The sequence below is a fragment of the Myxine glutinosa genome, chromosome 7, assembly GCF_964187855.1.
Source record: "Myxine glutinosa chromosome 7, kmMyxGlut1.1, whole genome shotgun sequence".
Classification (NCBI taxonomy): domain Eukaryota; kingdom Metazoa; phylum Chordata; class Myxini; order Myxiniformes; family Myxinidae; genus Myxine; species Myxine glutinosa.
This window is the reverse complement of record NC_136267.1, coordinates 128,347,560-128,361,002: the sequence shown is the minus strand read 5'-3', so window position 1 is coordinate 128,361,002 and position 13,443 is coordinate 128,347,560. Positions and strand designations below refer to the sequence as shown.

At 43.7% G+C, this 13,443-nt stretch overlaps 1 protein-coding gene across 1 annotated transcript in view; it reads left to right on the top strand.

The window, feature by feature from the left end:
• Positions 1–322: 322 nt before the first annotated feature.
• Positions 323–13,443, top strand: part of LOC137431647 (protein mono-ADP-ribosyltransferase PARP14) — a 120,867-nt gene continuing 107,746 nt past the window's right edge. Inside the window, exons 1-3 of the mRNA XM_068123208.2 lie at positions 323–641; positions 2,232–2,365; positions 9,086–9,122. Of these exons, the coding sequence (XP_067979309.2) occupies positions 452–641; positions 2,232–2,365; positions 9,086–9,122 (361 nt within the window). The 5' untranslated portion in view covers positions 323–451. The remainder of the gene's footprint in view (positions 642–2,231; positions 2,366–9,085; positions 9,123–13,443) is intronic.

Sequence of the window (13,443 nt, the reverse complement as noted above, 5' to 3'; positions counted from 1 at the left end):
TTGATTTCACCGCGGTAAAATGGCGGCGGCCGTCGCTAACCGGAAGTAGTATCCCAAATTTCCGTCCACCCAGTTTGAATTAGAAAACGTAAACACGTTGTCGATTGTAAAACGTCTCAATGCGACTTATCTTTCCGTTTTTTACGCGTAACGGCAAGCGAATAGACAAAAGGAAAGTTTTCACTTCCGGTAAGGCACCAGTACCACGCCCACGGTTGGCGCGGCACCAGTACCACGCCCACGGTTGGCGCAACTTGCGAGAAGTCACGTGTGTCGAACAAACAGATGTTACTGAGATTCCACGAAATGACGGCTTCGCACGTCACGACCAGGAAGCGCACGGCATTGGTTTGAGCAGAGTTTGTGCCGGTTTTATAGCCGGAACATCGAGAACGAGAACGAGAAGCGTTTGGCGCTCATTTTGGAGGTTTTGGGGGTCGTGGGTTCGGTGATGGACCTGGAAGACGTGGCCGCCCTCGGGGAGTTTTTGGAGGAAATCCCAACAGCCGAATTCAAGAGAACAATTGACAAACTCCAAAACTACTTCACCATACAAAGGAAATCTGGAGGTGGCGACTGCGAAGTGACGATTCCCGACGCCGGACGCGCTGGATTTCTCGTGATATTTAAAAGCCGAGAAGGTAAGCGAACCATGCAGGTATAGAGAGGGTACTTGTTGCTGATTGGTCGGATAATGTACTATATATATATATATATATTATATACACGAGTATACAACCCGCCAAAAATGACGGGTTGGAACAGTTCTTGACGGTGCAGCCGCCACTTCAAACGCTCCACAATCTTTTTGAAAAAAAATTTCCTGTTAAGAAATATGATTTTGTAATTTTCACGATATTCTACACACGGTGTATTTTATAGGCCAATGCTGTCTGTCTAAATTAAAATTAATTAAAAAATTACGTAAAATTTGCTTCTAATGAATCCATACTTAGGGGAAGTTTATAATTATTAAGTCAATTTTGCTTCAAATTAATGCAAATCTCCGGGAAAATGATAAGCCTGCCTCAATTTGGTGAATGGTAAAGAGGAAGTAACGCCGCGCGTTTCATGGCGATATGACCACGTGACTCAACGTTCTGCTCCATTAAAGATAGTTAGGACGCTTGTATGTAGAATGTCGAGCTTCGCAACGATCCCACAATGGGCCTTTGTAACGGTGAGGCCATCGTACACACGGTCGCCTTAATCTTTTAGTTTTATACCGCGTATTTCCAATAAGTCGGCATGGAACATTTACAGGTGCATGCGTGTGTGAAATGGAAATTGTAGTTGTATATTCAAGGAGACTGCGACCGATGTTTTGCAGCAAGAAGCGTTATATTTTAGACCACTACTTACAAATGTGGCTGTATTTTCTTTATCTTGTGGGACGTTTGGTTTTGACGGTACAGCCGCGTGAGCGTGCCAATGTCTTGAAGCCTCAGCATAGCATCAGGTGTGCTTTTATCTTCTTCTTCTCCTCTATTTTGGGGGGGTTTTAATGGCGTAATGGTCTTTTCAGTCTTTTCGGTCTTTGGGGTTTTCGGGGTATTTGTGGTATTTTGTGTTTTTGAGGTATTTTGGGTCTTCATGGTCTTTTGAGTCTTTAACAGTCTTCAGGGTCTTTGGGGTATTTTGAATCTTCTGCGTCCTTGCATGTATTCTGAGTTTGTGGGGTCTTTAGGGTCGTTGGGGTTGTTTGGGTCTTTGAGGTCCATGGGTATTCAGGGTCTTTTGGGTCCTTTGGGTCCTCTCGGTCTTTTGAGTATTTTGGGTCCTCTATCTGGATATTTGGGGTATTTAAGGGTCTAGGGGTAATTTGTGTCGTTGGGGTCCACAGGGTCCTCAGGGTCTTCAAGGGGCTTGGGATCTTTTCGGTCTTTTGGGTCTTTGGGGTATTTCGGGTCTTTAAGGGTTAAGGGTCTGTTGGGTCTTCAGGGTCCATTGAGTCTTCAGGATCTTTTTAGTCTTTTGGTTATTCAGGGTATTGTGGGTCTTTGGGTATTTTGGGTCTTTAATTATATATTATTTTGGGACAGGGTCCTGTAGACACACATACACATACACATACACACACACTTTTATATGGTAGAATAATACAAGGCAGATACAACGCACAATAGGTACTTTTTCTCCATTGAAACATCTCCCACGAGGTGGGGTGAAGGTGTATTGATTTGGAGGAAAGGTTAAATGTGTGGTGTGGTCTCCGGTGTTTGTGCCTGTAGTTCGAGATCGTGTTCTTAAACGTAACCACGAGATCGTGCTGAACGAGGGCCACGTGGTGCGGATCAAGCTGTGCAAGGTTGAGCATTCGCCTGAGAAGAGTTCAGGAGCAGCATCCTCTCGGACACCTGGACAGGTATTTATTTAACGGTTAAGCTGTAGCTGGCTAAATCGATGCAGGGCGGGCCACATGTCTAGTTACCCATGCTCTGATTCTCTGTGTGCTTCTGCAGGTGCCCTAAGAAGGTAGCACTTTAACCTTTGTCCTGTCTATAGTCTGGGTTCGATTCCTGACCCCTCTATAAACTGCCGCATTGGTGCTTCGCGAACAGGGTATTGCGTCACGTGGTGCACCGTTTCTTGGTCGGACTTTAAGTTTGCCGTCCAGTCTGCTCGCATTAGTTTGAGGGTGTTAAACATTCCACGGTGCCGTTCACGTGGAGCAAGGAGAGTTATCGCCGGCATCCAAAACTAATTTAAAATTCCTGCCCAAAATCACTTTCATTCGAATGTAGGACCTGGCCAGCAAGTTCGTGAAAGACTTGGGCGAAAAACGTTCACCGCCATTCGCACAAGCAGGTGGGCATAATTGGGGCCGTTAAATAAGTGGTGCCGGTGCTGGTGCTGGTGGCAATTGCAGGATGTGACGAAGACCATCAGCATTCCAGAAATACTGCTATCGGCGTTTGGGACAGGGTCCGCTGGTGCCCACGAAGAACCTTTATCTGCGTACAATAGCGAAGCATCCTTGACGTAGTTTTATGTATCGATTAAACTCGCTGTCATGTCAAAGGTCACGAGTGCAGGCACTCATTGAACACTCTGCACAAAGCATTGCATATACTGTACACTCACGTCCTGATGAAAAGTTGTACTCGGTACCACGAGCACTGGCTGGCCGTGAAATTGCAGCGTGGCCGGCTCCGAATTCCGAATGACGTCGTGATGGTATTGGGAGAATCGTTTTTGGGCCAGTGAAACATTTTGAGCATTTTTTGTTAATTTCTACTACTTTGTTGCTATCAAAAACAACCACGCTCCCATTAGTGGTGTATCTCAATCTGGTGGGGGCATAGACTGGGTTTGTACACACGGATACTGTGTCAAGACGAAGATGAACGATTCATGACGATGGTTACCTAAGCAGGTTTTCAGTGCCACTGAGGCATATTGGAATGACCCAGAGGGCATGCTGTTGAATAATGACCCAGGGGTTGTGCAAAATAATTTTGGAGCGCATTGCAATCCTCGGCAAAATAAAGTTCTGACGCGTTCAGGTGTCGCTTGTGGAATATTTTGAAACTGTTGTTGACCTCGAGTCAGGGTGACCAGGTCTCATGGAAAATAAATAAATAAGGGACACTCCTGAAGTCACAGGTGAAGATGCAGCGCTCCTGCTTCATGAGGACAAAGTTCCCTGAAGTTGAGGTTTTAATTATTTAAATAAGCTGAGGTTTAAAGGATTTAAATATGCTTGTAGAGCACGTTAAGGTCACAGTGTAGGTACAGGCCAGCTGCGTCATGGTTATTGCCGTCACGACTGAAATGAGTCGAATTGCTGAGAACACAGGACAAATAAGGTCTGACGAAGGTTTGAAATGGAACGCTTCAGTATAAAATATGGAATGGCTGATCACGGTGTCTGGATCGTGAGTTGTGCAGCTTTGCTGAGGACTCTGAAGAGTGTTTTCTGTATCGAGCAAGGTCCAAGAGACGTTGCCGTGTTATTTGACCTTTGTTTGAAGAAAGCTATAGATATTTGTTGAGCCCTTGTGCTCACAGCTAAACATACCATTAAGATTAGTCAAGAGCAGCAAAGGCAAACAAATAGAGAAACTTGCAATCACATGTCCGTCATCAAAATAGTATCGTTACAAAATCTGTGTGATAAAGCAACTCGTAATTAGAGGTGCAGCGAGACTGGTGCATGTGGTTTCTGTGGACCAACTCATGAATGGGTCAAACAGAAATACCCTGCTTTGGGACAGAAATGTCACAACTGTTGTGGATGAGACCATTTTTGGTTTCAAGTGCACGAAAATCCAGTGTAACGACATACCTATGACATCACAACCACTGGAAGACCGGATGAGCGACACGGGCTCGCAGCAGCAAGCAAGAGCAAGCGCCTAACAGCTCCGAGGGATGTGAATGGACATGAGGTGCTTTTCCAATTAGACGTGACAGCAAATCTGAACAGAATGTATCGGAGCAATGTATGTGTGGTACAAAGGTTACACGATCTTTAAAAACAGTGTTAAGCCGACCATGTGGATCCTCGCCACTGCGATGCCAGTTGCTGAAGCCAATGAGGGATATCAAGACGAGGATGTGATATGACACCTATCTGCCGAGACATTTTGAGTGATTTGGGAATGGTCCCTGGAATCCAACTTCATTTTTTCTTTTTCTTCATTCACAAGGTTGTGAGTAGCATCATTGGCTGACATCATTGGTTCAGATCTGGTGACTGAGGGGGCCATGATATATGGATAACATCAGTGTCATGCTCATCAAACCATTGGTGGACGGCACGTGCTCTGTGGATGAGTCATTGAAGGGTCTCCTTTTGCAACCATGCTCGCCATAATTATAGGCAACCAGGCCTGTGCAGAATTTTTATGCCTCTGCCCCCGAAGGTGGCCGGAGGCATTGTTATACATGACCCCAAGCATGCTGGCACATTATTACCCTGCGCTTTCCCTGCGTTAGGATGTACGTGTGGTTACGGTTGCGTACGTGTGGCGTGTCTGCATTTTAAAATTACATTTTCTCAGCAACCGTTGGTCCGATTGACACGAATTTTTACCATAGGAATTCCTCCACCTGTAGAATTGTTATGACATCATAGGTTATGTGGTATGGACGCCTTCTTGGAAAATCTTTGCAGCTCTATATCTACCAAACCGCTCAATGGAAAAAGTTGAAACAAGACTCGTGGTCAAGTACTCCCCATGGGGAATATGATATGTTGATGATGATGTCATCGGTGCCTTCATTATGACGTCATAATACCACAAGTACAACACTTGATCTGATCAGTATGAAAAATAAATTCCTATGCAACTGTTAGCCGGATGGACACAAAATTTGTGCCATAGCAGCACCTCTTCCTTTAGAATTTTTTTAACGATAATTATGACGTCATAGGTCACGTGGTACAGGCGCCATTTTGGAAAAACCAAAAAACGTTGCACCTCTATCTCCAAAACGGCTCCATGAAAAAAAAAAATTAAACGTCGCTCTTTGTAAAGATGACGTCATTGGTGCCTTAATTATGACGTCATAATTGAGACAGGGACAATACTTAATCTGATCAGTTTGAAATTTATTGAGCATGATCTATGCAACAATTTAGAGAAAATAATTTTGGGATATAATTGCTCACGTCGTCTGACAGCCAATTTAGATTTTTTTTTAAAAACCCCTTCAAAAACAGAAGAGATGGTTTGCACCAAGTTGACTGCGCAGGGTAAGTATTACATGGGCCACACCTGTGTGGAAGCTGTTCCTTGGTGTTCCTCGTTTACCCAGGTGTTGGAATCCATTTTTTGTCCACTAACTATATGTAGCTGTGGATACCACATGTCCATGTTTACCATTCTTATGCATAAATATTAATCATATCATATTATATTAAAATGGTTATTTGAAACTGAAGTAAGCCAAATTGTACCTAGTTTATTGCATTATGATACTGCAATTGTTAAGTAATATGCAATGCAAACCAGAGGCAATTTCTCATCTCATTTTAAAACAATTTGCTGATTTTGTGTTTACAAGTCTGTCTTTTTTAAGTTTAACCTGCATACTCATGACAAATACACAATCCATCTATTTCCCTGACAGCAAAACTTGTCTCATGAATCACCAAACAAAGGGTATGTAAAAGGTTGCCTTTTATATAATCATGTTTAGCACAGGAAAATGGCACGTACATGCAAATACATATGTTGTACTTGCCTAGATATGAAAAGATGTTTTTTAATCATAATGTGCATTATTACATACAAGTAAGTTGCCCATGCCGGAACAGGATTCTTAACGGGTAGGGATGGAGGAGGCAAAAATGCAAATGGTGTCTTCTGTCATTGAGCCAGCAAGCTAGGAGCAACAATTCACATTTATTGCCGCAATTTAAGTGTGTGTGTGTGTGTGTGTGTGTGTGTGTGTGTGTGTGTGTGTGTGTGTGTGTGTGTGTGTGTGTGTGTGTGTGTGTGTGTGCGTGTGTGTGTGTGTGTGTGCGTGTGTGTGTGTGTGTGTGTGTGTGTGTGTGTGTGTGTGTGTGTGTGTGTGTGTGTGTGTGTGTAAGTGTAAAACTTTTTAAAGCCTCGGGTTGGTCCTTAATAAAATAAAATAAATTGTTTTGTTGTCAAAGTCAGTGTTGGGCTAGCGCCAGCGGCTAGGGTGCCGGCTTAGGATCCTAGGATCCTGGGTTCGAATCCTGGTCGATCGCTGAATGAACGCCAGGGGGATTGACTTAGCCTGTCATCCTTCCGAGGTAGGCTAATTGAGTACCAGTTCACTGGTAATTCCCTGTTTGTCGTTAAAGGCGGCAAAAAGGGTTGGCGTCAGGAAGGGCATCCGGCCGTAAAACATTGCTTCAAAAAGGGGACCAAAAAACAACAACAACCACGGTGCCCGAAAAGGCCAACCCCCGCTTTGCGGGGAAAAATGGCCTCTAAAGGTGGTTATTATTTATTTATGTCAAAGTCAGTGACTAATTGCAAATTAATTATAACATTTTAGCACTATCCAAATTATGCATTCATATACACTAGTCATGGGTATATGATTGTTCTAACTGTTATTGTCCACATAATTGTCAAAATGACTTTCCACAAAATAATGCTGTAGTTAGGTTCTTAGAACTTACACCAAAATTAATGGTTCAACTTCACCCAAGTCGCTCGGTGGGATTGCAACAGTCGACAGCATTGCATGTACATGATGTTGTGTATTTTAGAGGCCTCTTGTAGCAGTTGCATGCTGCTTTCTTGCACTTTGTTCAGAATCCATAGCAAAGGAGTTCCAAACAGTTGGCTGGGATGGTCAGCGGCTTTTTCCATACAACCCCTTCAATCCATCTGGTGTTTCTTCCCAGCCAATCAGTTTCTGCAGGGCCTCCACCTTCTGTGATAGGTTTGTAGGCCTGGATCAATATTTTCGCATGATAATTGGTTTGGGGCAATGTTCAATTTCATGGCATCAATGGTCAGATGTCTCTGGCGTCTCCAAATTCTGTTTGCCCTTCACAAACAGGTTATAATGCATGTTGGTGAAACACTGCCAAATAGTATGCAGACATACTCCTCAGTGATTATACGTCCCGTCCCTTCCCACTCCTGCAACCTTTGGGTATGCGGGTGTCTTCTGATACCTCAGGGAGACGGATGCCCCTGCCTTGCATAACCCCAGGTCACTTATCTGGTGGATGAGAGTCCAGTTGACTCCAACAGCACGGGCGGAAGAGGGTGAATTCCCCAACAGAGAGGAGTGGCGAACCCTCCCCCCTCCCTGGTCAATACCACACACCACACACTTACCTGTGTGTACCAGCCATAGAAAGACAATGCCATCATTGCCTGGGGAGACTCGACATCATCTGGATAGTTCAGAAACAATTTACATCTTGACTTCTTGCCTTATCCAATAAGTGCAGAGGATGTGCCTGAGCCTTTGAGTGTAGAAAATCCTCCACCAACCACAACTCCACAACCATCAGGGATTCGACCAGCTTTGTCTATCATGAAGCTGCTCTGGTACGGAGCAATGTCAGCCTTATTCTCATCAATGCCAATTAACTGGCCCTACAGTTGAGGTATTGCATGTTTTCATGTTTAATTTGTTGGCTCTTACACGAGCCTCGATTCTGTGTACAAAAAAAAAAAAAAATGGAAACATTGGAAACTTGGCACATTGTCAATTACTCCCAATGGGGAACAAAAGCGTGAAAATGATGACATCACCGGTGATCTGGTATACCAGCCATAAATGTTTTTAATCGAATGCCTTATCCTAAAAATCTGAAATTGCATTCACATGATCAAGGACCCATTTGTATTGAAATATTAAATTTATAACATCATAGGTCACATTGTTTGGCAGCCATATTGGATTGAAGGAAAACATAAAATAATTATATCTCTGAAACCGCTTACCCTATCGATGCGACATTTTACAGATGTCATCTAACACCATCGTTGCATATAGTTTGAAAATGATGATGTTGTAAATCACGTGTTTTGGCAGCCATCTTGGATAGAAAAACGAACCTTATCCGATAAACACGAAACTGCACAAACGTGATCCTCTATCCATGCATATGCAGAGTGTACATTTTTGATGTTGTATGTCACTTGGTTTGGCAGCCATATTAGCTTGAAAGCCGATATTTTAAAAAAATCCCTTCTCCGAAAACGCTTCACCGATCAATGTGAAACCTGTCCTGTGGTAAAAATATGATACTTCAAAACAGCTGAGGGGATTTAAACCACACTTGTTTATTTTTAGGACAGTGAATGAGGGCATCTACCCATTGTCACCGGCAGGGACTACGCAGAGGCATATTGGCGACAGTCACATTGCTCTAGATTTTTTTAGCTGTCATTTTTGACAAGTTTAGTTTGAGTACAAAACTGACGTGGACAGGCTTTGCATTTTGAGATGCTTTCTAGTTTAGAATTTAGATCTTCGTCATGCTATCTATTGTAAAGGATGCAGAATCACAATTTAATTTGCACTTCGTAGACTTGTTTATGAAATTGTGGCTATGTTGCCTTGTAACTGTAACCAACCTGTATGTGGATATTTATTCACCTTTTAACTTGAATTCTTTATTTTTGCCTTTCAGCAGCACGACCAATCGGTGAACCCACCTGCAAATCATCAAGGTAGGAAACATTCTTGAAACATTTGCTTTCGGAATAAGGTTCACATCCATAATTTAAAAAAAATTGTGAATATCGATTTTGTTCCTGTGCTCACAGAATGGTGCAGATGTAGTGTATTTAGCATTGTGCTGTCTCATTTGGATGAAATTCTTGATCTGACCATAAGCTGTCGTTGTGGTGTTTTACATGTAAGATGTTGCATCACAAAGTGTCTTTCAGATTTCCATCGAGTAGGGATTTGTCTTCTGGCATAAGCTGGGCAATGTTAATCATCTCGTATCTTTTGGGGAAGGGTAGGTAGGCGAGGTATTGCTGGCACCCTGCAAAATTAAATTTCTACCCAACTCTCTGGATATTGCATCAGATATAGAAGTAACACAAAAACCATTGGGCGTGTGCTGCATCCAAGCACAGAAGGTAACCTTCTTGAATATTGAATCTCTAGACTTTAATTTTGGTTTCATTGAGGTGTTGCCATATTGTTTTTCACCCTAATTTGAGTGTGCTATCTTGCACACCTGCGTAAACCCGAGGGTGAATCCAAGCTTACTTAAAGGTACAAGTTATCTTTTTATTACATTACTGATGGTCAAATATCGGTGTTGGCTTAGCGGTTAGGGTGCCAGCTTGGGATGGTCAAATATATAGAATAAAAACAGTGAATTAATTAAAAAGGTAAGGATTTGGCTATTTTCTGTTTTGTTTTTCTAACACACCTTTCAGCTTTGGAGAACAACTATCGGGGATGCCTCTTTGTGGTTGTTGTACCCATCCATAATTATTGATGTATCCAATGCAAGTCGGGGGCCCAATCTTCTCCATTCTTTCCTGCTGCCCGGATTTGTCAGGGCAGCGCAGTCACGGTCAGAGTGCCGATTGGTCCCCATGGACCAACCCTTTTTTTTCTCTTTCTTTCTCCCTCTCTCCCTCTCTCCCTCTTCCCCCCCCCCCCCCCTCTCTCCACCCCTCTCTCTCTCTCTCTCTCTAACTCTCCAACTCTCTAACTCTCTAACTCTGTCAGGCGCCAACTTTCTAAAGGCAGGTGTACTCCATCCTTTAATTGTGGGGGATCTACGGGTCACTCCTGAGAGATCAATCGGCTGTCTTCGTGCCGCGGGCTTGTTCAAGAGAACTGTCCAGGGCCATAAAACAACAGCAACAATAACAACTTTGGAGTATCTGGGGGAAAAACGTCACTAGAAATAGAAAGTTCCAAGGCATATGAATCCAAGAGTACAGGTGGTATGTGACACATTACCTGCCTTGAAACCTGGGCCTCAGATTTAGGTGCAGAAGAAACATACCATGCTGAATTTTGCTGAAATCTTGGTTTGCAAACATCTCCTCAATTAGCACAAATGATAAATCCTTCATTCAAACTCAAAAATCAATTTGATGGAATGTACTTTCTAAGCACTTCAGCTGTATGTATTTGAAAGAACCCTACATCAGTAAAGTTATTAACCGTCGTGTATTCCCCAAATTTTCAGAGGGTTGTTTTTTCCCTTACCAATCTAAGGTGCATTGTGGCTCAATTAGTTGTGTATTTTTCCATAGCTGAGAAATTACTACTGGATTGGTTTATATTCCAGTGTAGGGAAATTTGAGTGCTCCAGTTAAAATATATGGACATTAATCTGAGCCAAAATCTTATTCGTATTCCATCGAGCGAACCTTTGAGATTCTTTGAATTTCTGTAATTATCCTGTCTGCCTATATCCAAATCCAGATATGCTTGTATGTACCACAAACAGGATGCTGTGTGTGTTGGCATGTGTAGTTAGTCAGGACCCCTACGGAAATAGCCCATGTGGCACATGGTTCCTCATCCCAGAACTGTGAAGTTTTTATTTATTTATTATTACTAGGGGGTCCATTGTACCAAATTTTCATTTGTCTTCACGGCCTTGTAGCATACCTGCCTGCCGGACTCGGGGGTTGGGGGGTGGGGGCTTTTGTGTCCAGGGCACTTTGTGTGATCTGGGTCTTTTTGGAACCTTGGGGTCTTTTGGATCATCTGCGTCTTTTGTGTCATCTGGGTCTTTTTGGTCTTCTTTTTTTTCTTTTTGGTCTTTTTGGCCTTCTGTTTGGTCTTTTGGGTATTTTGGATCCTCGGACTTTTGGAACTTTTGGGTCGTCTGGGTCTTTTGTGTGTCAAGTGTTAACGGGTCTTCCAAGACCTTAAGGGGTCTCGGCAGTTTAAAGGGTTAAAAGGTACATTTGAATAGTACGTAATTAATTAATAGACGTCAAAAAGTACCACACACACACACACCTCGTACATTTATAGTAGATTATTTATATATATATAGAGATAGATAGAGATAGAGGTTCCGCTTCCGGTCCCTCGAGCGACGGGGCTTGCTTTGATCTCTCCACGGCATCAAAGTTTGAGTGTTTTCCCGTTCGTTTCTTTGTCAAATTTCCGCTGCGTATTTTGTTGTGTATGTGTTATTGTGTGTTTCTATTTGGTTTTGGTTTTGTAGTTGTTGCAAATTTGTGTGTTATTAGTCATTTCTTTGTCCGCGCCTCGTGCGGCCTGGTGTCTCGTGCGACTTCCTCGTCTCGACTTGTGCCCTGCCCCCTATATTCTCGTTTGTTCTTTCACCTCTGCTCCTGCTTTCTCAAATCCACGTTCTCACTTAGAGACTTTTCCCAGATTGTTTTCATCGTTTTGATTAAATATTTATTTAAATATGTTTAAACCGCAGCGGTGATCCCCCCCCCCCCCCCCCCCCCAAGATTTCCATGTTTTAAACGTTTCCCAGTGTGTACCCTGGATAAGAATAGGTACGCCGTATCCCTGCGTGTCGTAGGAGGCGACTAAGAGGGTTGGCGTCAGGAAGGGCATCCGGCCATAAAAAACATTGCCTCAAAAAGAGAACCATGACAATTACAACTACATGTGGGCAGGGTACAGCCCGAAGTGGAGATCGGTTTCTGAGGTTTGGGACATGGAATGTAGGGACAATGACAGGGAGATCAGGAGAAGTGGTGGAAGTATTGGTCAGAAGAAGAGTGGACATATGTTGTGTGCAAGAGACGAGATGGAAGGGAAGTGGTGTGAGAATGGTGAAGGGTAGGCAGGGACAGAAATACAAGTTTGTGTGGCAAGGGTGCCTGGAGGGCGTGAATGGTGTTGGTGTCCTGTTTTCTGAGGAGTTTGTAGACAGTGTGGTGAGTGTGACTAGAGTGAGTGATAGGTTGATGATGGTGAAAATGATGATTGGAAAGCTCTTGGTGAACGTCATCTCGGGATATGCTCCGCAGGTTGGTCGGAGCGATGAAGATAAGGACAAGTTCTGGTGTGCGATAGAGAAGCTGATGGAAAACGTGAAAGATGAGGAAGTTGTTGTGGTAGGAGGAGACCTAAATGGACATGTGGGAAGGAGTATGGATGGTTTTGACGGAGTTCATGGGGGTTACGGATATGGCGTGAGAAATGGAGAAGGTGAAAGGATTTTGGAGTTTGCTGATGGAGCTGATTTGTTGATTTGTAATACTCAGTTCCAGAAAGAGGATAATAAGCTTGTTACATACACGTCAGGTGGGTCGACGACAACCGTTGACTACCTGATGGTGCGTAGGCGAGATAGGGGGCACCTCCGAGACACAAAGGTGATCCCGGGGGAGGAGGCTGTTTCACAGCACCACTTGGTTGTCTGCGACGTAAGGGTGAAAGGTGCGAGGAGAGCTCGGCGGGTGAAGTACCAACCGAGAATGAAGGTGTGGAGGTTGAAAGAGGTGACAGTAAGGGAGGCATTAAAAGAGAGGCTGAGTAGGGTCGAGGATGATGTGGTTGAGCTTGAAAGTGGTTGGATGTCAATGAAAGCTAGTCTGTTGCGAGCCGTTGGTGAGGTATGTGGATGGACAAAAGGACCACCGAGGCACTCGGAAACATGGTGGTGGGATGATGAAGTTGGAAAGAGGATTGACGAGAAGAGGAAGAAGTTCAAGGAGTGGCAGAAGGCGAAGGGTACGGGAGCAGAAACAGCAGAGCATGAAAGTTATAAGGCAGCCAGGAAGGCTGCAAAGAAAGAGGTAGCAAAGGCGCAGGAGGCATGTAGGAAAATGTTCGGAGAACGCTTGGATTCGGAAGAGGGTCAGAGAGCGGTATTCAGGATTGCAAAGCAGATAGCGACAGAGAGGTGTGATGTGATGGGGGTGAGCTGCTTGAAGGATGAAGTGGGACAAATCGTTGTCGACCCAGATGGAATTAAAGGAAGATGGAAAAGATATATGGAAATGCTGTTGAATACAGAGAATGAATGGGATGGCAACATAGAGAGTAACCCAGTTTTAGGACCGGCAGAGAAGATAA